General features: G+C 33.8%; 2 protein-coding genes across 13 annotated transcripts in view; one reads left to right on the forward strand and one right to left on the reverse strand.

Annotated features, from left to right (window-relative positions):
• Positions 1–2,313: 2,313 nt before the first annotated feature.
• LOC102606418 (kinesin-like protein KIFC3) lies at positions 2,314–6,705 on the reverse strand. 2 transcript variants are annotated; one of them, XM_015308940.1, is made up of 10 exons: positions 5,515–6,705; positions 5,339–5,422; positions 5,064–5,225; positions 4,869–4,972; positions 4,598–4,779; positions 4,338–4,502; positions 4,028–4,246; positions 3,778–3,815; positions 3,386–3,513; positions 2,314–3,301 (listed from the first exon to the last, which is right to left on the reverse strand). In XM_015308940.1, exons 1-10 carry the CDS (start codon positions 5,714–5,716, stop codon positions 2,693–2,695), a joined length of 1,893 nt encoding a protein of 630 aa, XP_015164426.1. In that variant the 5' UTR covers positions 5,717–6,705; the 3' UTR covers positions 2,314–2,692. The 2 variants fall into 2 exon arrangements, with proteins under 2 accessions (XP_015164426.1, XP_006347819.1); XM_006347757.2 differs by having other exon boundaries at positions 4,869–4,975; positions 5,515–6,704.
• A 5,095-nt stretch (positions 6,706–11,800) lies between these two features.
• LOC102578423 (WD repeat-containing protein 48) overlaps positions 11,801–25,889 on the forward strand; it is a 15,718-nt gene continuing 1,629 nt past the window's right edge. For 2 of the 11 annotated variants that reach the window (XM_015308943.1, XM_015308941.1), the window contains exons 1-19: positions 11,801–12,096; positions 12,461–12,534; positions 12,665–12,774; positions 17,125–17,283; positions 17,702–17,767; positions 17,879–17,968; positions 18,112–18,414; positions 18,514–18,611; positions 19,567–19,602; positions 19,881–20,001; positions 20,125–20,361; positions 21,445–21,540; positions 21,657–21,722; positions 21,895–21,933; positions 22,003–22,137; positions 22,824–23,185; positions 23,417–23,510; positions 24,642–24,830; positions 25,074–25,190. In XM_015308943.1, the coding sequence (XP_015164429.1) occupies positions 12,676–12,774; positions 17,125–17,283; positions 17,702–17,767; positions 17,879–17,968; positions 18,112–18,414; positions 18,514–18,611; positions 19,567–19,602; positions 19,881–20,001; positions 20,125–20,361; positions 21,445–21,540; positions 21,657–21,722; positions 21,895–21,933; positions 22,003–22,137; positions 22,824–23,185; positions 23,417–23,510; positions 24,642–24,830; positions 25,074–25,175 (2,292 nt within the window). In that variant the 5' untranslated portion in view covers positions 11,801–12,096; positions 12,461–12,534; positions 12,665–12,675 and the 3' untranslated portion in view covers positions 25,176–25,190. Of the gene's footprint in view, positions 12,097–12,460; positions 12,535–12,664; positions 12,775–17,124; positions 17,284–17,701; positions 17,768–17,878; positions 17,969–18,111; positions 18,415–18,513; positions 18,612–19,566; positions 19,603–19,880; positions 20,002–20,124; positions 20,362–21,444; positions 21,541–21,656; positions 21,723–21,894; positions 21,934–22,002; positions 22,138–22,823; positions 23,186–23,416; positions 23,511–24,641; positions 24,831–25,073; positions 25,191–25,285; positions 25,884–25,889 lie in introns of those variants that run through there. The other 9 variants (XM_006347763.2, XM_015308944.1, XM_015308942.1 and 6 more) reach the window with 9 other exon arrangements.

Genomic DNA, 25,889 nt, shown 5'->3' on the forward strand with positions numbered 1-25,889 from the left:
CATTTCTTTCGGAGACAAACAATCAAGACCCACTATGAATTGAAAGTTTTCTCTGTAGCAGTTACTGTGATTGGAACTCGTGATAAATGAACAATACAAAATGATATTTGGGTTCAGGAGAATTTGTGGTGATGATATCTTGAGAAGAAGAGAGTAGATTAACTATTGTTGAAATGAAATTGTAAGGTGAAATTCTTGAATAAAAAAGGAGGAGACATAATTGAGTGATAAACATGGGAGGGAAGAATTAAGAGATAGTGGTTGATTTGGAGTGAAAGAGTTATTTAAGCATATAATTAATCAATAATAGTTTTAAGGGATGTGGGTATCTAATTGTATTTTTAAATAATATATTAATATATGGTATATATGTAATTGTTTAAAAGTAAAAATAATATTAGTATATATAGTAGTGATGTATGTCTAATAAAGTCGTTTATCCATTAATATATATAATAAATATTTTTAAAATTCACAGCCCGTGGACTGGCCTCTAAGGCTTGTGGGTTGGGCCTACGAGACCAGCGGGCCAAATGAGGTTGGGCTAAAAAGCCTCATTCCTAAATGGGCTAAAAAAATTAAGTCTAACCTCATTTAATTCAAGGGTTGGATTGGGCCGACCTAGCGGGCCAATTCCATTTTGACAGCTCTAAGTGTGAGTGATGTTCACCCCCTTTGGCCCATTTTAATTAAATTAAGAGTATTATTAAAAGTGATCTTGTTGAAGAAATCACAAATACTACATCTACGATCACATTTCAAAGCGAGTTTCGTTACCGAATCAAACCTAGAAAAAATCAAAGGAACAATAGCCACAAGATTTGATTCCGCATTAAGCGAGAAACTGCTCTGCCCTTCGAAACGATGCCAACAACGACAGATGAAGGAAGAACTTTTCTGGTCACCTGAGCTAAGAAAATGGAAGCTAAACACCCATCTAGAATATGAGAAGAATAATCAAACTCTCCGACATTGAATACATCGACAACATCGCTTGTTTTCTTCATGGAAGAAACACCAGCGAAGATATGAATTTTATACGATTTTGAGCTCCGGCGACGGTTGATGCCGATAGACCCATCCACCATTAGAAAAATAAAGATAGGTCAGGGTCACTATATCCTTTTGTCTTTGACTTTTCCGGATGAAGTTGCCATTTGTAGATGAATTTGATAGCAGACATGAAAATAAACTCAAAAAATTGGGGAAGAAGGTGTATTTTATAATTTAATTAAATAATAGAAAAATTAACTGAAACGTGGCATTATTTAATTGGTTTTGGGAAGTAAATTGTTACATTCACGCACGTCATTTGCGTGTTCATAAAACATTAGGAGAAAATGGGTCAAAATGGTCCATTTACAAAGGTATTTAAGATTTTTGTGGGGGTAATAGGACGCTCGCAAAGTTAAGATGTTTTTTTGAAAATTTGAAATAATTTCAGTGGTGACTTTATGTTTTTTCTCTTTATTTTATTGAAAAATGGTCCTTAATGTATAATAAAATATATTCTTAATATATTTCACCAGATCCAAATTGTTCTTAAGGTATAACAAAAGATTTTCATTCTGGTCCTTTAGTCTAAACCTAATAATTTATAAAATAAAATTAAAAATTGTTAAGTTTAGATGTAAACCCCATATGACTAACAAAATTCACCATTGTGATCTTGTTTATTAACTCCAAAGAAAAACTTCATGAAACCTAATATCATTATCTCTACTTTTCGAATAAAATTTACTATTTTCTCTTGCTTAAAATTTACGTATGACATTTATAAGTAAAATATAATTTTGGTTTATTTTAGTTTTAAGCTAGAAAAGGTCCAATACTAATAAACATTCATTGTGAAGTAGTGTTATTTTTTGGTAATAAACTTGTTACACAAAAGTGTGAAATGAGGTTTTAATGACTTTCAAATGGATTTCAAAATAAGATTTATTTTTAAGAAAACAAAAAATTAATTATTCATCTGAATTATGATCCTTTTTTATGTACTACTAAACATAAAACATGTTTATTTTTGTGAAAATGAATACTTTTGGTCCAAGTTAAACTGAATCTACAAAACTAACATATCTAGAGTAAAAAAAATAAGGGAACTATATAACTGAAGTTGAAAAAGTTAAACCTTCCATTAATTCAGAATTAGTAAAGAACACACAACTAATTTCTCGAAATACTTGTTACCTTCCCACCCACACATGTATGAATAACTCGGACATATAGGACTTCTCTTTGAATTGGTTAATGAAACCAAATGATATTCACAAATCACAAAGGTAATAGTATGGTAAATCTAAACTAATACAATATATAGAAGAGGAGGAGCAAACTTCAAATAGTCAGTTTTTGTTAATACATTCTGAACTGTATGGTTACAACATGAATTGAAAAGCTTTTTCCATGCACTTGCTTCACACTGTCAAAACAACATGACATTTGATGTAAACACACAAGCCTAAAGAAACCATTCTTTTTGCAAAGTATAAAGTTAATCCTACCCCAAGAAATGTCACACCTATAACACATGAACCCCCAAATGAATTTCTCTCGTAGTTGATCTTAAATCACTTCCAGACCAGAAAGAAAAATAAAAACAATGGCAGTAGGAGCAGCAACACCAAACAAAAGTCAAAACACCAAAAAGGAAAAAAAAAGCTAAAGCACCTTTGATCAACTCTTGTAATAGTTAGAGCAGATCAGACATCCTTCTTCTGTGGTGAGCTAGTGGTTTTCTAGGCTTTGGATCCGAGGGCGCGATAGTCTTGCTTTGTGGTAAGACAGATGGCTTAATATCTGAATCATCACCATACTTAATATCCCCAGCCATGGTATTAATTTCACTATAACGTGATCTTTTATTTGAAGTCCGTAGGTGAGCTTTGAAACGACGATCAAAGCTGTTTGATTGTGAACCAGAAATTTGCATAGAGCTCCTAGCCCATGATCTCACACTTTTTGGTCTGCTATGGATTTCCTTTTCTGCTGTAGTCTCTCTTATTCGACTGGCAACCGTGGAACTCATGAATCGAGGCACCGAGCTAGTGACATTTATTTTTAGTCCCTTCTCAGAGTTTCTTGGAGTTACTGTGATTTCAGGGACGTTTTCCTTTGGGGTTATAGGAAAGGTTTCTTCATCTTCAAGTGGCTGATATTTCTTCATGAAAAGCCTTTTGTTTTCACTCAATAAAAAATCAGCCTTCTGTATTTGAGTACTAAGATCTGTACATCCTTCTTCAGCTTCCTTCATTTGCTCCTCAAGCTCCGCGATCCTCTTTTCTCTTTGCTTCTTTGATTCCTAAAGGGATGCAAAACAATAAATAAGGTTAAGTCGCAAGGTCATCAGAGACAATACAAAAAAACTGGTAAAAGAGAGGATTACTTCTGAGAGCTCTCTATTGCATTCCGCTGCTCTTGCTCTCTTTGCAAAGGTACAGGAGCATGTTGTCTCTCCAACATCCTCTTCGTATGGGCTAACATGGACTACCATCAAAACTTTTGATTTATCACCTAAAGCAGTAAGTTCAAAGAAATAAGTTATGAACAACTTAACATATTTAGATGTCTAAGTACCATGGCGAACAAGAGAGTTTTTTACATCAACTGCCAACAAGTCGAAATTTCCAAGATTCCTTGTAACTCCTAATCACTGAGTGGATGCAATAAAATATTGTGCTACTGCTACCACCCAACTATCATTGTCCAAAATGTGAAAATTATAATAGTTCTGACATGCATACAAGGAAATGGCTTTTCAGGAATGAGAGAATTTACCTAAAGAATCCTTGAGAACTTGTGTCAATTTGCTATTTCTGCAATCAAAAGTTGCAACTTCATTAGTTAACGGAAAGCACCACTTCCAAATATTTAGACACATAGCTCCTCAAGCTTTTTCTATTGAGCAGTGTAATAGTGGAACAGAATAAAACTCGAGCAAGCAGAACACTAAGAAAGTGCTACCTAAATGCAGACAAGAAAACCAGATTCCTTTTATGAACTGAGAAACTCGTACATATTCACCTACCTATAAGGAACGTGGCCTTTCTTTCTTCTAAGAGCTGCAATAACATCACCTAGTGCAGAAAGAGAGAGATTTATCGCCCTCCCCTCGTCAAGGGTTTGTCCAGTAGCTCCCGTTTTAAGTAGGCGCTCACTCCCTCCAAGATCAACCATCCACAGTTTGGTTGCTTCTGGTTTACCTCCCAAAGTATCCCCATAGCGATATATACTGATCCTCGTCAAGCTAAATACAAAGAAATAAACAGATAAAGTAACTGTTGAACCAAAGTAAACCAATTAAAGATGGGAAAGACTTTTACACAAACTGGACCCACCAATGCGATCTGCTGGATGTTTCATTTACATTCGTCCATGATGTGGATCTAACTCGCCTCCCCTTATGATACCACCATTTTGCTTTCGTAAAATTAGAGATTTCTACCTCAGTTAAACCATCGATTTCAACTGATCCTTTTGAATCTGTTTGAATGTTTAGATTGCTGTAATAGTGTTAGCCAAACTATAGCAGGAAATTCATAGTGGAACTTCAAATTACATCCTCCTTTATAAGGAAGGACAAGATATTGGTAATTACCATCTCGATGCAGTGTATTTACGACTGGAAGGTCTTGGAGCAAGCAAATCCCTTATACTGCCCAAATAGACTTCGAGCATGCTAATCGAAAATGTAAATGAAATTGAGCTATCTAAAGAGGAAAGGTTAAAAAGCTCCTGAAGAACACGAGGAATGATCCCTGGAGACTCTGTGATTCCCTCCTAAAGAACACAAGTGAAACACCTAGTTCATTTCTATAAGCATTCTTCATGACAATGTAACAAATACAAAATAAATTAAGATAACTAACCATAGTATATGTCTTGCCAGTTCCAGTTTGTCCATAAGCTAATATACATACATTGTGCCCATCAAGTGCAGATCTGATAATTGGCTCAACCTCAGCAAAAACATCTTCTACAGAATATTCAAGCATAACAAATGCATTAACTAAATTTCTTAGGAAACAAGATTAGTCAACTTTTAGCACATAAATATTACCAACCTTGGAGTGATTCCTGAGGGAAAACCTTGTCAAATTCAAATTCTTTCCTGCTTCCACCAGATCTTACTACAATCTTCTCCGATTCAACAGAAATCGGCTGATGAGTTCTCTGTTTATCTGTTGGTGAAAATGGTCTAACTCGGGAAAACACCCGAATGCAACCTACATTTGGAAATATTAATGTCTCTCATTCAGAACACATAAATGAAGGAAGGACAAAAATGTATTCAATTTAGAAGATCTCAAATAAAGTAAATATCCAAACAAGAAATCACCTTTAATGTCTAGTATCTTATTCAATGCCTCTCTTCTTTTTTCATCCAAAGATCTCTCTTTATGCCTCAAACTCGCAATTTCACCTGCAAAACCATAAGAGAAAAACAAAAGAAAGTTCAAATCATGAAAATTTTAAATCTCAGTCAAATGACAAACAAATCCCAAGAAAAAACACCTTCTAAATTCAAAATCCTCTGCTCAAGCTGAAACTTTTCATCTTCTTGAACCACATTGACATCTGTGAAAGTTGAAGGAATCTCTTGGGAAGGCTCATCATCATTGGAATCTGGATTTGATCCTACTGGAGAAGAATTCTCCAAAGCTTTCCCATTTTCCAAAGGCAATGGCATATTTTCATCTTCAGTAGAAATAAACATTGCTCTCAAGCCCTTGAAGAATACATAAAAGAATGGCCTTCTTTCTCAAGAAATTTATGCAAAATTTGAGATAAAATTCCAATCTTTCTCAAGAAAAAGGCCAAATTTTTGAGTTTAAAAAGAAAACCAAATGATCAAAATCCAATACTTATCAAGAAAAAGACCAAATCTTTGAGTTTAAAATAACCCAGATGATCAAAATCCAATCTTTCTCAAGAAAAAAGGCCAAATCTTTTGAGTTAAAAAGACCCCCAGATAATAAAACCCAATCTTTATCAAGAGAAAAGGCCAAATCTTTGGGGTCAAAAGAACCCCAGGTAGTCAAAAATTCTTCAACACAAATTTGGATTCTTGCTCAAATGACACTACAGCAGAAACTGAGCTGACCCACAAGAAGATGCTGCTAGATCGACCAACCAAAGAACCCCTTTAACAATAAAATATAAACGATGGTTCAGATCCTATAAATAGTAAAATATATAAAGAAGTAAGATTGAAGCTACATCTGTTAAATAACCCAAAAAAGAAAAGGAATCCAAAGAATAAATGCAGGAAGAAAACAAGAAAATGGGGCTAGTTTTTTCCAGACATCCTAGAAGTTGGAACCATACAAGTCCAAGAATTAGACTAAAAAAATCCTAATATCTCTCTCTAAATATATATAATTATGTGATTTCTCACGGCAGCAAAACATCATGAAGAGAAAAAAAAAAATACTCTATTAAAAGAACATTTTTCCTTGATCTATGGGTTATCAATTTTCTTTAAAAAAAAAAAAAAAAATTTCTCTTTTTTCAATTTTTCAATGATTGATCACTCCATGAAAACTCTGATAAAGGTGATGTAAAGCTTTTTAGACAGTTAGGCAGTTAATTTGACTCAAATGAAGCATTTGGAAAAGAACAAAAAATTATATGTGAAAGAACTTGAAGAAAAAAGAGTGGTTTTAGAGAATAGGAACGTGAGGAGCGGAGGGAACATTTAAAAGTAGGCATTGAGAAAAAGTTGTACTTTTTTAATATTTTTATATATTTTAGTATGTGATGAGATATTATCCTAAACTTTGAATTATTGAATTTTGACAAAACTCAAGTGGTGGTGAAGACGTGAAGTGTTCTCCACATAGGGAGCGTTTCCATCGAACAGGGTCTTTATCTGCTAAGTAAATTTAGAATAATTGAATTTTAATGTGGATATTAAATTTTATGTGAGAAATTCTTTCGTATTTTTCCCATATAAAAAGTAGCACCCACTTTTTTAAAATTAGGAAAATAAAAATAGCTTCATTCAAACTTTTTAGCCTAATCATATATATATATATATAAAAGAACCTTAGGCCTGTCTACGTGACGCCATCACAAACTATAATTCCCTTTTAATTTATTTATTTTCAAAACTAGTTTTCTTCTTTAATGAAAAGTTGTGACTTTTATGAAAAGTTGTGACTTTAATGAAGAGTTGCGACTTTTATGAAAAATTGTGACTTTTATGAAAGGTTGTGACCTTTCCGAAGGGTTGCAACTTTTTCAAATAGGTGTAACCTTTCCGATAAGGCACAATAAATATTTGTTCACACTATCCTTTGTTGTCTATAAATAGAAGGATTTCCTCTCATTTTAAAACAACGAAAACTCTGAACCTCTCTTCCTCCTCCTCCTGTTGCTCCTTCTTCTTCTTCTTCTTTTTCTTCACAATTAAATATTTGTGTACTTTGCTCCCGTTGAGTGACGCACTGACACAATTGCTTATGTTACAGATCCTGATATGTATTTTACAGTCATTAAATTATGCTTATGTTATTAAGGATAAACGATAAGATGTAATAATTTTCATTTTCCTTTACATTATTAATGTTTGTTACTACGTAATATTGTATGTAAGATAATATAATGTTTTAGTTTTAATGATCGATAGATTTTAAGTATTATTTTATAAATTTCGTGATATTAAACTCCCGCGCGAAGCGCGAGTAATTTTACTGAGAAATATTAGAAACACAATGTTTAAAATTTTCTCCTTATTAAATAAAGAGCAAGACAAAAGTGTAACGGAAATCTGACTATTAAAAGACCTAATTAAAGGAAATGACAAAAATGGTTCCTTAAGTTTGATAGTGAGTTCAAAATAGTTTTTTGAATATGTACAGACTAATTTTGATTGAAATTTATCAATTTTTGTATATTATATTTTAGGGGAATTAAGAGGAAAAAAATTAGTGAAAAATTATATTTAGTGATACAATATTTATAGTTTTTTGTTATTTTATTATTATTACTATTAGAGCTTCGTGAAACTTTTGAAGGTGTAATTTCTATTATCTCTATATCTTTTTAATGTCTAGTACAGGAACTTGTGTTGCATATTAAGGATTTGATGAGAATTTTTTTATATTTATAATTAAAACATTTTTTTCATAATTTTTGTCTAATCCAACAAATAAAGTTTGATAAATAATTGCTACTTTAGATAAATTTAAAAGATCAAAATTATTCGATGTATCCTTAAAAAACTATTTTGTACCTATTCTAGACGTACGTCTAGACCATTTTGTGATTTTTTTTCAACCCAATTGAGACGTTAAATATTTATCCACCCAATGTTTATGTCTCCTAATTTGTTCACTAATCCCCCATATTTGTATTGCTTTACTATATTTTCTTGTAGTGTATTATTCCCTCTATCCCTAATTACTTGTCCATTTTATAGTTGTTCTTAATTACTTGTCCAATTTGACAAATAAAAAAATAATAATTTTTTTTTACTTATTATACCCTCAATTAAATGATTAATTACTTTGAAAAATGCAGAACTTTTCATCCACTTCATAATTAATAGGGGTAAAATGGTAAAATCAATATGTCATTAATTGTTTTCTTAATAGATGTGTCAATTCAAAAGTGGACAAGTAATTAGGGACAGAGGGAGTAGTAATCACTTTTAACCCTCATCGTCCGCTTTTACTTTTTTTTCTTCGAAATGTACTTGTAATCAGTTTAACCCCATTGTCCACTTTTACTTATTTGTTATATTAAATATTAAAAATAAATATTTATTTTTATTTATTTAATTTAAAATTTTAAGAAACAATTTATTATTTATCGATGATAATGATGGAGTAACATGTTTTTTTTCATACTTCCTCTTCTGTTCCTAATTACTTGTCCAAATTTTCTTTTCTAGTTGTTCTTTTTACTTGTCCATTTTGAAAATCAAGAAAGGACAATTTTTTTATTTATTATACTCTCAATTAATTACTTTGAAAAACATTGAACTTCTTGAAAGTCTTAAATTTTTAATTCATCAACTTCATAATTAATAGAGGTAAAATGAAACTCACCATGTCGATCATTATTTTCTTAATAAGTGCACCAATTTAAAAATGAACAGGTAATAAGAGAAAAGACAATGAATTTTTTCTCACTAAATTACCGGCCCATCCTAACCTAGATTCCATAAACCTTAGAAGGTTAGGTTAGGCATAATTGGGTTGGACTAACTATTTTAACAACTCTAATTAAAGATCTCCTAAACATTGATGTAGCAGTAGCCTCTTTTTGCTATGACACAATTCATAAATATTTCTTTTGTTATTCTGAATACTATCTGCCATCTTTTAAATTTATTAGTAACTTTTATAATGAATCATAAGTGTCTAAAAAATACTTATCATGTGTTCATATACTTAACCAAAACATTTAAAAAATTGAATGTTTAAATAAAATTTATTAAATTTTTTAAAAGTTTGTCAATGTATTCTATCATATTTGTTTTTTAAAAAAAATGAAACTTGGACATTTTCCAACCCCTATCTCAAGTGGTGCTGAACATGATAAGGTATTCTAAGTTGTTGGTAAAATTTGATTTCAAAGTAAAATTTGAGAGGAATGACTTTTACCCTTTTCTAATAACAGTAATTATACTTTTATTTGTTAGATACATTTATTTTAGGGTGAAAATCATTTATATCTCTCAACAATAGTTTAAAAATCAACACCCTCTCGTCCCACAAGTTCGAAAAATAGATATTATCTCCCCTTGTTTTATATAATATATATTTTATTTTTGACATTTTCAATCCTTCATATACAAAATATCGTTTTAATCCTTTTATGAATGAATTGCAAAATCTGATGCTATTGTTTATGATTGTGTGTGTATATATATATAAAGTTTTAGTTGTTCTACTGTTTTATGTTGCCTCGATATATAGAGAGATAAATAAATTTTTACGTATCATTAATGGAATGTTTTTTCTATATTAAAATTTATTTATGTTTACAATTATAAATTAATTCTTTCAAGAGTCTAATAGAATATACCTCCCTCTCTATTAATTATTTTTATACTACATATATTGAAATATATTTATAAAGTTATTGCATTCAAGTTTTCATCATTATTAATATATATATTTTTAATTTATTTCATTATAAAACATTATAGCTTATATACTTGATCGATATTTTTTACATTTCTTTCTTGTCTCAAAAATAATATTTGGTTTCTAAAAAAAAATTGTTACATAGATTAAAAAAATATATAGATAAATATAAAGGTTGACAATGCAATAGTGAAACATACATTAAAAAAAGACAATTATGAGAAACATGGGATAATATCTACTAGTCAAAATGGAGAGAAAAAATAATTTTTTAAAGTAATCGTAAATGATTTTCGCCCTTTATTTATTATAGGATATATGAATTGACTTAATTGTAAAATCATTTAAATATCTTGATTCAAATTGTTTAGTTTCTTGTTTAAATAATAATAATAGCAACCTCTTTTTAAAGTCAAATGGTTATATTATATTTCAATAATGAGCAGTTTTAAAGTTTTAACAAGTCAGAATAATTTATAGCTTTATTAAAAAAATTAAAAACAAGAAAACTATAATTGATATTATCCTCTTATCATTTGAATTTAATATCCAAGAGTCACTAAAACTATAAAAAAAAAAAATCTTGAACACGACACTGGTTGTGGTGCCCCCTCTAAAGTTGAAAGAATAATGTTACATACTCCAATGGTCTCAAAATAATAAGTGGTCAAATGACCCAAAACTAAGGGGGTGTTTGGTACAAAGGAATATTTCTCAATATGTATTTTCTAAAATTCAATTTTTAATTGATCAAAATATTTTTTTTGAGAATGTAAATATTATTAAAATCAAATAAAATTCCTTACATAGCAAAAGTAGGGTAAAAAATTTCATAAATAACCCTCGATACTAGTCTTCTAATATCCACCTTCCAACACACTTTACCCCATAACTTCATCCCAATAGGCTATCACCCATATCAAGCAGAGTTAATTTCTTTTACTACAAACTGAAAAATTATGAAAAATGAAACAAACAAACTAACAAAGTCAAAGTGATTCAATATATATTATCTCTAATTTTATTTTGCCGAACAAGATTCAAATGAACATTCGTTCAATATAGGGGATGCCAACTTAGGGTTATGGATTTATCCAACCCCATTCGACAATAAATTGCACTGTTGCTTTAATGAAGTGTACCCTAGTGGTCAATGAAGTGGTTGGGAATTCTAAGTTCTCGGGTTTAAAATTCAGCGGAGACAAAAAATACTAAGTGATTCTTCTATCTGTTCTAGCTTTGGTGGACATAGTAACCTAGTGGCTAGTACTCATTGTTGGTGGAAGATGACGGATACCACGTGGAATTAGTCAAGGTGCGCAGAAACTAGCACAGATATTGTGGTCATAAAAAAGAAATTACACTAGTCATATATGGTTAAATTTTTTATTTTTATATATATATAGTTGATATTAAAACCATTCAACTACTTTATGTATTTACTTTTTTTCGGATTTTAACCTCTTTTAATAATAATCCTAAGTCCACCACTGGTCTCACGTGGTTATTCCCCTACTCACACCTCTAGCTCCCTATGTCAACACCCTACCCTAACAATACTTATCTAAATTTTACATAAAATATTTATAAGATAATACATTCGACTTATTTTATCAATTAATAAATAAGATCGTAAAAACATTTTCCGCGAAAAACATTTTTTTTTTTTAATCGAAGGCACCCATAAATTTAAGAGTTGTGTTTTGTTAGGATATAGAAAGGAAAAAAAGAAATAGGAAGCTCCAAAGGAAACTCGATCAGTTCATCCCAAAGCATTGAAAAACACCAAACAAACACCTCTCTTTCTCTCTCGCGAACTCGATAGAGACTACGGTTTTACACCGATACATATAGTCTTCTTTCACTCTCAAGAATCTCTACAGCGAGCAGAAGAAGGGTAATCGCTAATTGAAATCCAATAAACCCAATTGAAGCGAAAATAAGGGTTGGTTTTTCTCACGGAAACCTTCAGTTTTTTCTGCAGATTTTAATGAAGTAGGTTGATATTCTATCCCTGTAATCTTCGCCTATTTGGCTTTTTAAACCAAATCGAATAGTGGCCAACACGTTTTTCTTTTTTTTGGTATCTGAAATTAGATTATTTTTTACATTTGATTTTTTAGTCTTTGACTTGTCTATAAATGGAAAATTTCCTGTTATTTGATCCGATTATGTTCTATTTCATATTCAGTAAACTATTGTTTTCTTGATTGATCGTGATGTTTCTTGAATTGGGTTTTCTTTGTAATGAGTTGTGAGTTAGTTCATGGTGATTTTTTTTTTGGTTTTGTTATGGGTGTTTATGGAAACTGATAGAAGTTTTTTTTTTTTTTTTTTTTTTTTTTTTTTTTTTTTTTTCATAGAGTTGAAGATGTTGAGGTTGAGCTTAAATGCTAAGGCTAGAATCTGCTCAGAATAGAGTTGTTGTGAGTTGTTGGTTAGTTCTTGATGAGAATCTTGGATATTTGTACTGTCTGAATTAAAGATTTCCTTTATGGGTTTGAGAGTGATTGGAGATTTCTCCCACTCAAACTGAATATTGATGTGTCCACATTTTTCTTGGTTAGGGATTTCTGCAATGCACCGTGTAGCAAGTGCAGGGAACACGTCCAATTCGGTTCGGCCTAGGAAGGAGAAGAGGTTGACTTATGTTTTGAATGATGCAGATGACACTAAGGTGTGACTTCTGGAAAGCTGTACCCTTTTGTGTATAAACTAGTGTGATGAACTTTAAACTGTCATTGATGGCTCGCCTTAGTGTATTCTTCCCCCTGTTGCCTTACTTTTGTTCCTCTCTTTATATGTGCATTACCTTTTATTATCTGTTCTCAATATACAGATTGCTGAACCTAGCTGAGTGGAAATTATGATTGCTTTTTTTTTTTTGGTTCAAGCAGCACCATGTGATATTTGTTACATTCAGCTACTTTTCTCTTTGAAGTCTGAGTGTTGTTTCCTATAGACTTTTCTGAACGCATCCCTGAGTTATTTCCTCAACTCTGTGGATCTTTTGTTGCTCTGAATATGATGAGCGTGACAGTAGCAAAGAGAATAATTTTGTTGAGATATCATGTGCCAAAAATACTGTCCTCAAAGAACTAATTGCTTGTTTCACAGTAATCATGGAAAAATAAATACAACACTAAGAAGCCATTTTTAGAAAAGAAGAGAAAGTGCATAAGATTAATTTATTTTAATAGAAAGAAGCGGAAACTTGTGAAGCCAGGTCACGTTTAGCTTAAGTTAAAGAAGTACTAATAAGTAGTGTTTTCAGACCTTGTTGGTGGTCTTGAAATTTATGCTGCTCTTTACAAGTCTTCTGAATTAGGCTTGCTTTCTCAAATTTAAACTTCACTTATATGGCAGAGTTTGATATTGGACTTCACTAGATGTGTATTTTGTATCTAATGGTATGTTTGGGCAAGGTTAATAAGTACAAAGTAAGTTAAAGTCAGTTGTGTTCCGGACTGACAATTCTCTCCTTTTGTAATCTGTGCATCCAGTGGATGCTTTTTTAATGATAACTCCCTTCATCAAAAAAATGATCAGGTAAGTTGTGGCTTTTTTCCCCTTTGAATTGAAATTTTTCACTATTTGTGCTCCCTCTGTTTTGCTCTACCAGTAAAAGAAATTCCTCTTGACCCTTTAGATGTTTTGTTGCATTTTTTCTTTAGGATGCTCCTCAAGAACAACTGGCGTGAGGCTTACATTTCACCCTTTGCTTTCTCTTCCGACACTATATTTCTTGCCCTACTTCTTGTTAGAATTTATGTACTGATAACAAAATAAATTGTATTCTTGATTGTTCATCCTTCCACTGCATGTTTGTAAAGGTCTCAGTTATGTGCACTCCTGGCCTCTGCACTACTCCGGTTATTTCAATCCTAAATCAAAAGCACTTTAACAAGTAACATTGGAAAAGAAAATACAGAGTATAAAGTTGGGGACATTGCAAGGATGATAGGAACGAATTTAAACTTCTGCCTAGTGGATCTATGAAAAGGATATAGTTTAAGTTAAGAAGATCGATAGAAATTTGTAAGAAAGTCTAGATTAATGTCCATATAATATTCATTTGCTTATGACAAAGCATATGATCGAGTGCCAAGAAAAGTGGAAAACCTAGATATATGTCCATATAATATTCCTTTGCTTATGATAAATATGATAGAGTGCCAAAAAAATCTTTTGGTGGGTGCTTGAAAAGTAATGAATTCATATAAACATGTTGATGTAATAAATAGTATGTATGAAGGAACAATTGCAAGTGTAAGAACATATAAGGATACCCAAAAGGAATTTTTTTTTTTTTGATTTGCACCGGGTGTCCGAGTCTCTTTGAGCCCCGACTAATCCCGGGGGTGCACAGGCCCTCGGCAAGGAGTTTCCCGCAAGTGCACCACGGTTAATTCAGGTTTTACCCAGTCCGATGGCCCTCAGAAATTGTTTGCACCCAGTGGGTTTCGAACTTGAGACCTTGAAAGGGAGCAAACCCCAAGGCTCAAGTCAATTGCCAGCAGGCCAACCCCTGAGGGTTTACCCAAAAGGAATTTACCCAATTAGTTTTGAGTAAGCAATAATATGCATAGGATGAGGTCCTATGGTGCATCCAATGATGTTTTGTTAATTTATGAAATTTGTGAGGGAATCAACCAAAAGATACAACTATGAAGATGTTCTTCATAAAAAAGAAATACAGTTATGAAGAAGCTCCCCCAAGAGCAAGGGTTTTACGATAATTAGAAGTAGGACTAGAGTATGCGTTGCACATGCAACCCTCACGAAAAATGAAGGTGAAATGTGAGTAGATGGGATTGTAGTGCCTAACGACAAATAAATTTAAATATTTGGGTTTACTCTTGAAGATTTGGTGCATATTTTATATAGGTGGTTGAAATAGAGGGGTTTCATGGGAATGTTATGTGAAGAAAGTTACCTTTTAAAGTGAAAACCGAGTTCTTAGAATAGTTGTAAGAGTAGCAATACTATAGGAGATTTAAGGTCGTAGAGATGTGATTGTTAAGATAGATGTGCAGTCATACAAGGTTGGACAATATTAGAGACCACATGTCACAGAGGTTAAATTAGCACATAAAGAGGATGAAGTGAGATCATGTTGCCTGAGATGGTTTGTTGAATGTCCGGCATAGGTCACCTGATCGATAATTATTCTTGGAGCTGATTTACATGGTGATATATCCTGAAACAAAAGCTTTCCCTTAGCTATGCAGGGAGCATAAAGTATAACATTTGCTTATATTACCATATAAAAAATAATTATATATATTTGCTCTTAAAGCATCTGTGGTTGCTTTCCAACCAAACTTTTCAGAGTATGCCCATTGACTATGTTCTCCAGAAAGCTTTGAGCTATTTTATCTCTGTATTAACACTTTCCCAGCTGAGTAAATTCTTCTTCAGTGTCTATGTCATCACCCAATATACTCCAAACAGTTTGAGATAGAAACACTACATCTGATGTTTTGTCATAGTGCAGCGGAGATGATTAGGGAATTCAGGTGCCTATTCTCACATTCATCTTCTGTGATCTGTCAGCAATTTTCTCTTATATGGAGGTTATCTTGAGTCAACAAGGTTCTTTAGTTGTTGTCCATCCAAAGCAAGCTACTTTAGTCTGTGTTTTTTATTTCCAAATCATCTTGGCCACTGTCCACTTCTACTCCCAGTAGCCATAAGTACATTGTAGCATGAATTCTCTGTAGACATCTCATCCTTTCTAGCCTTCTAGTGCAGGACATCCTTTCTCTTACAATTTTGTTGTGGCTTTTGTCTCTATCGGACACAGGTAAAGTGAATATGTGATTCCCACGATGTCTTATTGTTTTACTACTTTAAGTCTTCAATATTACAAGTTATAACGTAGTAATTGGAGAGAGAAATAGAAGAGGTACACTTGAGGAGTAGCTATGTTTCCCTTATCTCTTTTTGGCGCACCCATGAGATTCCTATACATATGGTAGAGTTGGTATCTTTGTAGAAAATCATATCTTCTTGTAAGTTTTTTTACTTTTTGTAACACTTCTTGTATACTGGTATTTTTGCCCCTCCATAAACAAAAAATTGTTACTTCATCAAAAAAAGTTACTCCCTCCGTCCCAAGGCATGGAATTTAAGACAAAAGAAACATTTTTGAAACTTGTGGTCTAAAATAAGCCACAATTTTTGTGGTTATGAATCATCTCATTAGGGTAAAATGAGATTTTTTTTTTTTTTTTGGAACTGGTAACTCTAGAGAAGTTTAAAGTTAAATTATTACTAATATAGAAAGATGTTATTCTTTTTAGAATTGACCAAAAAGGAAAAAGTGTCACATAAATTGGAACGGAGGGAGAACAAAGGGAGTATAACATAGTAATAATAATTTTATTTTTTGGAAAAATTAGTTATCAAAAAATAATACTTCAACAAGGTTTCTAAAATATTTTGTCTCGTGATATGAGGAAGCCTATGTAGTGTATAACATTTTTTGTTAGGTCGCAAATTGCAGGTTCATTCCCATTTACCATTCAAAGCAATGTAGCATTAGCTTACCTTTTGTTCTGTTTTTAGGCTCAAAAGTTTTTATGCACAACTCCAGCTTAATTCCTGTGATTGAGTCATTAATATTTTTCCTTTTTTATTTCTAAATCCTTGTAAGGTTATTATTATAATGTACATCTCCTGATTCCATTTTCTCTCTCTACCTTTTGTTGTTTGTTACTATAAATTGTTATTGACGACATTCTTTTCACCTCCTTTTCTGGCAACCAAGAAAGAATTGAACTTCTTGATGTAAATTTATCTTAATTTTAAGTTATATTCTAAGGTGGTTATCTTGAAGATTTTTCACCTTCCTTTTTTATTTCTTGTTAGTACACCATAATAGTATATATTAGGAAACTGCATCAGTTTTTAACATATACCTTTTATTTATTTGCAATTAAACAAATTCCGTTCAGTTACTCTGTTTTTGCGTCTCTGCTAAATGATCTCTAACCCTTGGTTCATTACATTTTTCTCTTTACAGCATTGTGCAGGTGTAAATTCTTTGGCTGTATTGAAGTCACCAGCAACCGATGGATGTGAATACCTATTTACTGGGAGTAGAGATGGCACATTAAAGAGATGGGCATTGGCTGAAGATGGTGCCACCTGCTCTGCCACATTTGAGTCACATGTTGATTGGGTACTGCTCCTGTCTGCCTTGCTAATTGTTTTTCCGTAGGCTCCCGCTGAAGCCCAATTAAATTCAGCTTTCTAATATATTTACTCAAGAAAGAATATTTGTATTCGCCAGATTTATTCTTCTTTAGGTAAGGTCAACAAGTATTAGTTCCTAGTGTCTGCAGTTGCTCTATTTTGGTATGGAATTCTATGGTTTAGATGAGAACTCTCCAACCTGGTGCACATTACCAGGATGTGTTGTTGACTTGTCCTTTAAATGCTTAAATTAGTTCCAACCTGGTGTACATACCAGGATGTGTTGTTGGGTCGTCCTTTTAATACTTAAATTAATACTTGGTGATGCAACTATACCCTTTATATTATGTCTATTATGAATATCACTAGCGTTGAATTGTTTTTGGGGCTCAATCATTCTGCAGGTTAATGATGCAGTTCTTACAGGTAGTAACACATTAGTATCATGCTCCTCAGACACCACTGTCAAGGTTTTACTTCTCTTCTGAATCTTTTATTGTATAAAGTGCAACTTTTACAGTTTCTGTATAGAAGTAATTTGGAAGTTTCTTTTATTTGGAAAAACTTGTGTGGATCATTAGGTGTGGAATGGCTTATCTGAGGGATCTTGTATTAAGACACTCCGGCAGCACTCCGATTACGTCACCAGCCTTGCTTCAGCAGAAAAAAATGTATCACTTCTCTGCAAAAGCTTTTAGTACTTTTAAATCGTTTGATGAGTCAAACTTATGGCTGAAATTGTGGTTGAGTCTTTTGGCTTTAATGTGAGTGTAATTGCCTTTTTTTTCTGATTTTGTTGTTACCATAATGACAGAGCAATGTTATTGCATCTGCTGGTCTTGGTGGTGAGGTTTTCATATGGGATCTTGAAGCTGCACTTACTCCGACATCTAAGTCCGGTGATGCCACCGAAGAAGACTGTTCAAATGGTGTCAATGGTTCAGGAAATTCTTTTCCCATGACAAGCATCCGTCCTATCAGTTCGGGCAATAACATTTCCTTGCAGACCCACTCTCAAGCATATATTCCTGTGACTGCAAAAGGCCATAAGGAGTCAGTATATGCATTGGCAATGAATGAGACTGGATCCCTTCTTGTTTCTGGTGGTACTGAGAAGGTATATTTCTGTTTGTTAGGTTAGTTTGGAATATTTTGATACGCAAGTTAGCCTACTAGCAAAGAAACTTTGTATGACTATGTTCTGATTTTCTTCTAGGTTGTGCGCGTTTGGGACCCAAGAACTGGTTCCAAGACCATGAAGCTAAAAGGTCATACAGATAATATTAGGGCTCTTCTGATAGACTCCACTGGCAGGTATGTTGAATAAACAATGATGCTATGAAGGCGTTTTGACTAGGTTATTATCTCAAGTTCATCTTCTTTGTTCATCTAAAATGTCATTGCTTCCAGCCGATCTGAAACTAATAAACTTTGGTTAAGCATTGCTGAAGACAGATTATCATAAACGTTTTGAAAAGGTGGAGGATGTTTTACCTATCATGGGTAGAGGGTATCATCCCCACACAGTTTTAGTATTTAAAAATTAAAATATGTTAAAAATAAATATAACATTTAAGTACATAGATAGAATATAGAAAATTTTGTACTTCAAAAGAAAAAAATGTGCAGCAGCTGATTTAACTGTCTAGGCATAATAAATATATGCACATAATAATCACAAATCGTTAATCATAAAGCAAGATACTATGTAACTTATAATCAAATACTTGAAATAAAATTTAAAATAAGTTTTTCTAAGGCATATAGGATGGACAATCTAAGTGAAAGCACATACAAGGTGCATTTAGGGCATTCTTGGTGAATACTCTTGAGGCATAAAGCGATAAGGGGCAAAATCCCAAGGATACTGCACGAGTACCACTGTTGCTTTTGAAAACATTAATTTTTTTAGCAGAGTAATTTATTTTGTCCCATCACTTCAATGCCTTTTCTTGGGTCACAAGCCCACACTACTGATTATAATAGATAGTTTAACCTAGCATCAGTTCAGTAAGTTAGTTGAAAACCTGAGAACAGAAAACTAGTTACATTATTGGTCGATGATCTATGCAACTGTAGATAAATACTTTTGTATCCATATCTAGATGTTCTGTTTTTGGCTTGCGTTCCTATACTGGTTGGGGGGGTCTTTAATGCCTTCAGTGTATGGTTAGTGTAACTTATTGAATTCTTTTGAGTTTTGAATAATGGTCTTATCCTCCACTTTTATGATTCTTTTGAATAACGGTCCAATCCTCCATTTTTGTAGGTTCTGCATATCTGGATCCTCTGATTCCATGATTAGGTAAGTATTGATAATTCCATTACTTAGTTTCCACAGACACCGACTTCCTTGGCGTGGTAGTTGGTTTGGGGTTGAATCATTAGATTCTATCAAGTTCATGTCAGTTTTTTAAACAGCTTGGTTCCACTGTTTGCATTGTTTTATGATAACCAGTTATACATTTTCTCCAAATAACATCTTGTGGTCACACTTGTTTGGTCTTTTTTCATCTGATTAGAAACTTCACTTTACCTCCAACATTTGGTTTATAACATAAAACTATACCTCCAACATTTCAGACTATGGGATCTAGGTCAGCAGCGTTGTGTGCATTCTTATGCTGTGCATACGGATTCTGTATGGTCACTTGCTAGCACTCCTACGTTTAGTCATGTTTATAGTGGTGGAAGAGACCTATCTGTAAGTGAGCTTAATACAACTTATCCAATATAGTTCTCTCTCTCTCTCTCTCTCTTACCCCCATCCGCGGATTTCTATTCTCTCAGTCATTGTTTCCTTGCTAAATTTTGCTTGCACTTGCAGTTATACTTGACAGATTTGGCAACAAGGGAGAGTGTATTGATGTGCACAAAGGAACACCCCATTTTGCAGTTAGCATTGCATGATGATGGCATTTGGGTGGCCACAACTGATTCATCTGTACATAGGTGGGCTGCAGAAGTGCGTAATCCCCAGAAAGTTTTCCAAAGAGGGGGCTCATTCTTGGCTGGAAACTTGTCCTTTTCCCGGGCAAGGGTTTCTCTAGAAGGATCTACACCTGTGAGTTTCAACCCCTTTAAATCTTTTTTTTTTTAAACCCCTCCCTAGGATCTCCCACCCTTTTTGCTCCCTTGGTGACTCGAACCCACAAACTTAGGGTTGAAGCTGAGGGGTCCCTGTCACCCCTTTATATCCTTTGTTGATGTTATCGCTAAGATTATTGGAACATATTTCTAATTGATGTATGGGGTTCCAACATAGCTGCTATTTCTGGATTCTTCTTAAAAAAGGATGCATTTTAAAGATGAGCTGCTAATCAGAACTGGAAACTGGTTTTGTTTAACGAGTGAGCACATGAAGGATATGTCTCAATTTTGAGTTTTTATCAGTTTTTATTGTTTCATGCGGAGTTCACTATGTTGCCACATAAAATATGTACTCTTTTTATATTCTTTCTACTTTAAATTTTCCGGTTCTTAACTTAACCAACAGAGTAAGAAGAAAGTCTTATCAAATTCAAGTGGTTATTGGCGTGCTAACATAGGTTGCAATATGGAAGGCTCTGTTCGGGAACTTATTGAAGAGGAGTGAATTAGGACTGGTTATTTTTTGTGAGCTCTCCATGATCATCGTTTTTTTTGGTCAAAATCTTTTAATCCTTTATGTAGCCATATGATTGTACTTTATTCTTGTTTGCTTTCAATTGCTTCTTGTGCGGACATCAGTAATGGGAAATGTTTTGAATCCTTAAGATTGTGTAATTTGGAATTGGAATTACTTTCTTTTCCTTTTTAGGATTACTTATAAGCAGTATTTGAAGGACAATGCAAAAAAAGATGTTTTGATTCAGATTCTCCTCCACATAGAAAGCATTTGCTGACTAGTTGTGTGCCCCTCTTTTGCAAGTTGTCTTGAGTTAGCCAAGCTTCTTCGATAACTAGCCATGTAAAGCACATTACTTTCACTGGTACCCTAGAGTTCCAAACCTTCTTCTGTGACCTATAAGTTTCTTGGTTGGTATCTTTTACTAACATTGCAGTAATATGATAGGAATATATCTGCCCCTTCCAAATTAAGTTATCTTCTCTTACTTCCACTTACATCTTTAAATATTGAAAAACTCACAATTGGTCAATAATGTAGGTTCCTGTTTATAAAGAACCATCTCTTAGCATTCCTGGAACTCCAGGAATAGTGCAGCATGAGATTTTGAACAACAGAAAACATGTCCTGACTAAGGTAAGTTTGTTTTGCATTTATACCCATGTGGCTTATGGCTTTACTGTTCTTAATGAGGTTAAACTGTCTTTTAAAAATATGATTTTGTAACCTGATAATGGCTTTTGTCTTTAAAGGATACTGCTGGTACAGTGAAGTTGTGGGAGATCACTAGAGGCACTGTGATTCACAACTATGGAGAGGTTAGATTGTAATGTTTCAAGTGGCATGCTAAGTTACAATGACCTGTTTTGAGCAAACTCTTTTGTTTAATTTTCTTTGAATTATGACAACTGTCGCCTTCTGCCTCTTAACGTTTTTTTTTCTTATTGTGTCCTTTTAACTTCTTTTCACCGTATTTTTGTCCAAATGTAGGTTTCATTTGAGAAGAAGAAAGAAGAACTTTTTGAGATGGTAAATATCTTTGTAGAATTATCCAACTTTCACATATAATTTTTCTTCTAATATGATTTGCCTCTTCAGGTGAGCATCCCTGCATGGTTCACTGTGGACACTAGGCTTGGAAGCTTGGCTGTACATCTGGATACGCCACAATGCTTTTCTGCTGAGATGTACTCTGCTGATCTCCACATTCCAGGGAAGCCTGAAGATGACAAGGTATTTACAAGGGTTGTTGTATCTTCAATTGTCTGCTTGGTTCCTAAATCCATTTTCATTTATTCCCGTTACTGCCTTCCTATTCTTGAATTATAGTCCCTTGGCCTCTGTTTTTCTTAGTTTTTTTTTTTCAAGATTGAAAGCCAGAAAAAATAGTTTTACCGGAACTAGTTCCGGTGTTTTCTAGGATTCCTATTAGTTTTGTCAGCAAGTTACATGTGATTGGGGGGACAAATGTGAGAATTAGGAAATATATAGTTTCAGAGAATTCCTAATCTGTCTCCAGACAAATCATTTAGTATTTGAAGGAAGTGGGTCCAAATGGAGCAGAGTGGGTATAGAAGATTGATAAATTCAACCTAAATAGTTTTGGATAAGGCATAATACTTATTGTTGTTGTAAGAAAGTACGTGGATGGTTTAGCAGAATGTATCTCAGTCCTCAGACATGACTTTTTCAGTTGTGATCTTTTAACTAGTTCTGGGAGTTGTACTATAGCAGATGGTGTGCTTTGTAGTAATATAAAAGGAGATTGAAGACACCCAATTCCTGGAAATGGTTCTTCTTATTAATTAATTAATCAATTAAATTCTTTTAATAACTTCCTGATTTATCATTCACATGATAAATTTATGTATATTTCTGCAAGAGATGAACTGAAATTGTGATTGGCTTTTTGATACTAGGTTAATTTGGCACGAGAAACCCTTAAAGGGCTGTTGGCTCATTGGTTAGCCAAAAGAAAACAGAGATATGGATCTCAAGCTTTAGCCAATGGGGAAGCCCCAGCTGGAAAGGATGTACCTACAAGGAATCTGACCGCGTCAAAAATTGAAGTGGACGGTAGTGCTGACAATGATGCTGCAGTATATCCTCCCTTTGAATTTTCAGCAGCATGCCCTCCATCAATTATTACTGAGGGTTCTCAAAGTGGTCCATGGAGGAAAAAGATTACCGACTTAGATGGAACAGAAGATGAAAAGGACATGCCATGGTGGGTAGTGGATTGTGTGATGAACAATCGGTTGCCTCCCAGGGAAAATACCAAGTAATATTCCAATATAACTGTATTCTACTTTCTTCATAGTGCTCGACTTGCATGTTGAACTTACAGAGCACTTGTTTAGAATTAAAAGGAAGTCTTTCTGGAGGCACTTAACATTTATATCAACTCTCTGAGTTACAGCAATGCTTACAAAACACGTTTTGATCTTTCATCTTTATGTGCAAAGTCACTTTTTCATGACCATTTTCTCCCCTCTTCTTAATGGGTTTGCAGATGTAGCTTCTACTTACATCCATGTGAGGGTTCTACTGTTCAGATCCTTACCCAGGGAAAGCTGAGTGCGCCTCGCATATTAAGAATTCACAAAGTAAGCATCTTTTCCTTGAATCTTGTGGTGGAGTCAGTATTGTGGTGATCTACATTGGCCTTTGTTGGTTTACTAAGTCACTTGCTGTATGCATATTACCAGGATACTTGAAGTTTTGAACGATTCTCTTTTCCTGACCCATTATGTCTTGTGTCCCATGCATTTACATAGTAAAGAAACTCAAAGATATAACAATAACATACCCAGTGAAATCCTACAAGTGGGATCTGGGGAGAGTTGAGCGTATGCAGACCTTACCCTACTTCGTGGAGGTAGAGAGGCTGTTTCTGAAGGATCCTTGTCTCAATTGAAAGAAACTCAAAAGATATACTGGAGGAATATGCCAATGAACTATCTGAAGCATTTATATAGGTTGGTAACACCTGTGTTCTTGAGAGAAAGATGGTGAGGATTATCTGCCTTGAAGCGTTGTCAATAATAATGGAAGTCATACTCCCGCACAACTATTTTGTTGTGTGATTATACAACCTATTGTTCTAATGAAACAATACTGATCTGCTGGTTATTCAGCAAATTTGAATATGGTTGTTAATGCAATTGTTATAGGTGTGGTCCAAACCTTGCCATAATGGAAATCTAAGAAATAGCCTAAATACTTCAGACCATTCATGGTAGACCACATGATCACTCACTTATTACTTGACATGTGATGGAGCTTCAGGTGGTGGATTACTCGTCTCCTTGTAAAAAGTCCTATTCATCAAGAAATTGTTTCTGTTGGAGATGGTGTGTTCTGATATGACTTAATATCCTTCAACTATAGCCCTAATGTTTGTGGCTGAATAATTGCAGTGAGCAGGCTACAAGCTTTAATCTTAATATAAATAAAAATTACATTATCTCTACAAGCAATCGTTTGTCGTTGTGAATGCCTGTAGACATATTTCCAGTGCTGAGAACTTGCACATCTACTAATTGGTCTTCATGGTCCACGTATACTTTCTTTTCTCTGCCTGAATTATTGATTTAGTTGGGGTGGTTGCGTTATCAGTTTTATGTTAAGCGTCAGTGATCATGGAGAATTGGTGCTCTTACAAACAGATTTATTACTGAAAAACCTCCATTTTGTAGAGGATGAATATGACAAAGTTGTACTGAATTGTTTGTCAGGTCGTCAACTATGTTATAGAAAAGATGGTTCTTGATAAGCCACTGGATAGCCTAAACTCAGATGGAGCTGCTGGAATGTCTGGTGGACAGGTGACACACCCAGCTAATGGAGGAGATGGCATATTTCGGACTGGGCTGAAGCCTTGGCAAAAGCTTAAACCATCCATAGAAATCCTGTGCTGTAACCAGGCAAGTTTAGATTTCTGTTTGTGTTGTGTGGGATGCATAGCTGGTTAATCTTTAATTTCAAGCACTGTTTGTTTTTTCATTCCATTTCTTCGTGATGTATGGAAGTATGGATGTCAAATTTTAGCATTAGAACTGCACACAATCTGTGTATGTTGGAGGATGTGGCTAGATAATTGTCGATTTTAATATGTAGGTTCTTACTCTAGTTCCTGGTTAATGAACTCATTTTTGTACTTTTACCAGGTTTTATCCCCTGATATGAGCTTAGCGACTGTCCGTGCGTATATATGGAAGAAACCTGAAGACCTTGTCCTCAACTACCGGGTGTTGACGAGCAAGGGATAGGATTCTATTTGTCAGGTACATTCATTATTCTTTAGGCATATTTTATGTTCTGTATTTGGCATTCAGCTTTGTACACTATCCACAACCCCACACCACTACTCTTTGTACAGTTCAAATATTTCTTTCGGACGGAGATTTTCCATTGGGTTGGTTGTGATTTGGAGTTGGTTAGTCATTGAGTGACAGATTGTTGAAAAGCAGGCAGTTTTGGGGTGATGCAGATCAAATACTCATGCCATGTGATGACCAATTTTAGTCTTTAGCTTTATTTGGTTTAGTATGATTTGAGAGTTCTACTTGTTTTTCCTGGTTACATAACCAAAAATCTGATAATATCACCTCCAGCTCTGCGTTTGTAACAAAACTCAGGAGCACTATTCTATGTATCTCAGAGATGTAATCATCTTTCCTACTCCTACCTACGCTTTGATTGACCTCCAGTTGGCTAACTAACACTTGTCTGCTTTTGCTTTGATGGGTTGCTGCATTGACTAAAACATTGAGAATTTTCGTCTCTTTCTTGCAAATGGACATTGCTATATGCTTCCTGCTACCCTTCAAATTCAAATGAATTGAAATTCCTGCCCTGGACTTTCAAAGTATCTGCTGACCAACTCTCTCTCCTTCCATTTCTGATTATTGACTATTTGATTACTTTTATAAGGTGGCATTGCCTCAACTTACATTACAGAATCTTTCCCTTTTCTTGCCCCC

The sequence above is a fragment of the Solanum tuberosum genome, unplaced genomic scaffold, assembly GCF_000226075.1.
Source record: "Solanum tuberosum cultivar DM 1-3 516 R44 unplaced genomic scaffold, SolTub_3.0 scf00092, whole genome shotgun sequence".
Classification (NCBI taxonomy): Eukaryota; Viridiplantae; Streptophyta; class Magnoliopsida; order Solanales; family Solanaceae; genus Solanum; species Solanum tuberosum.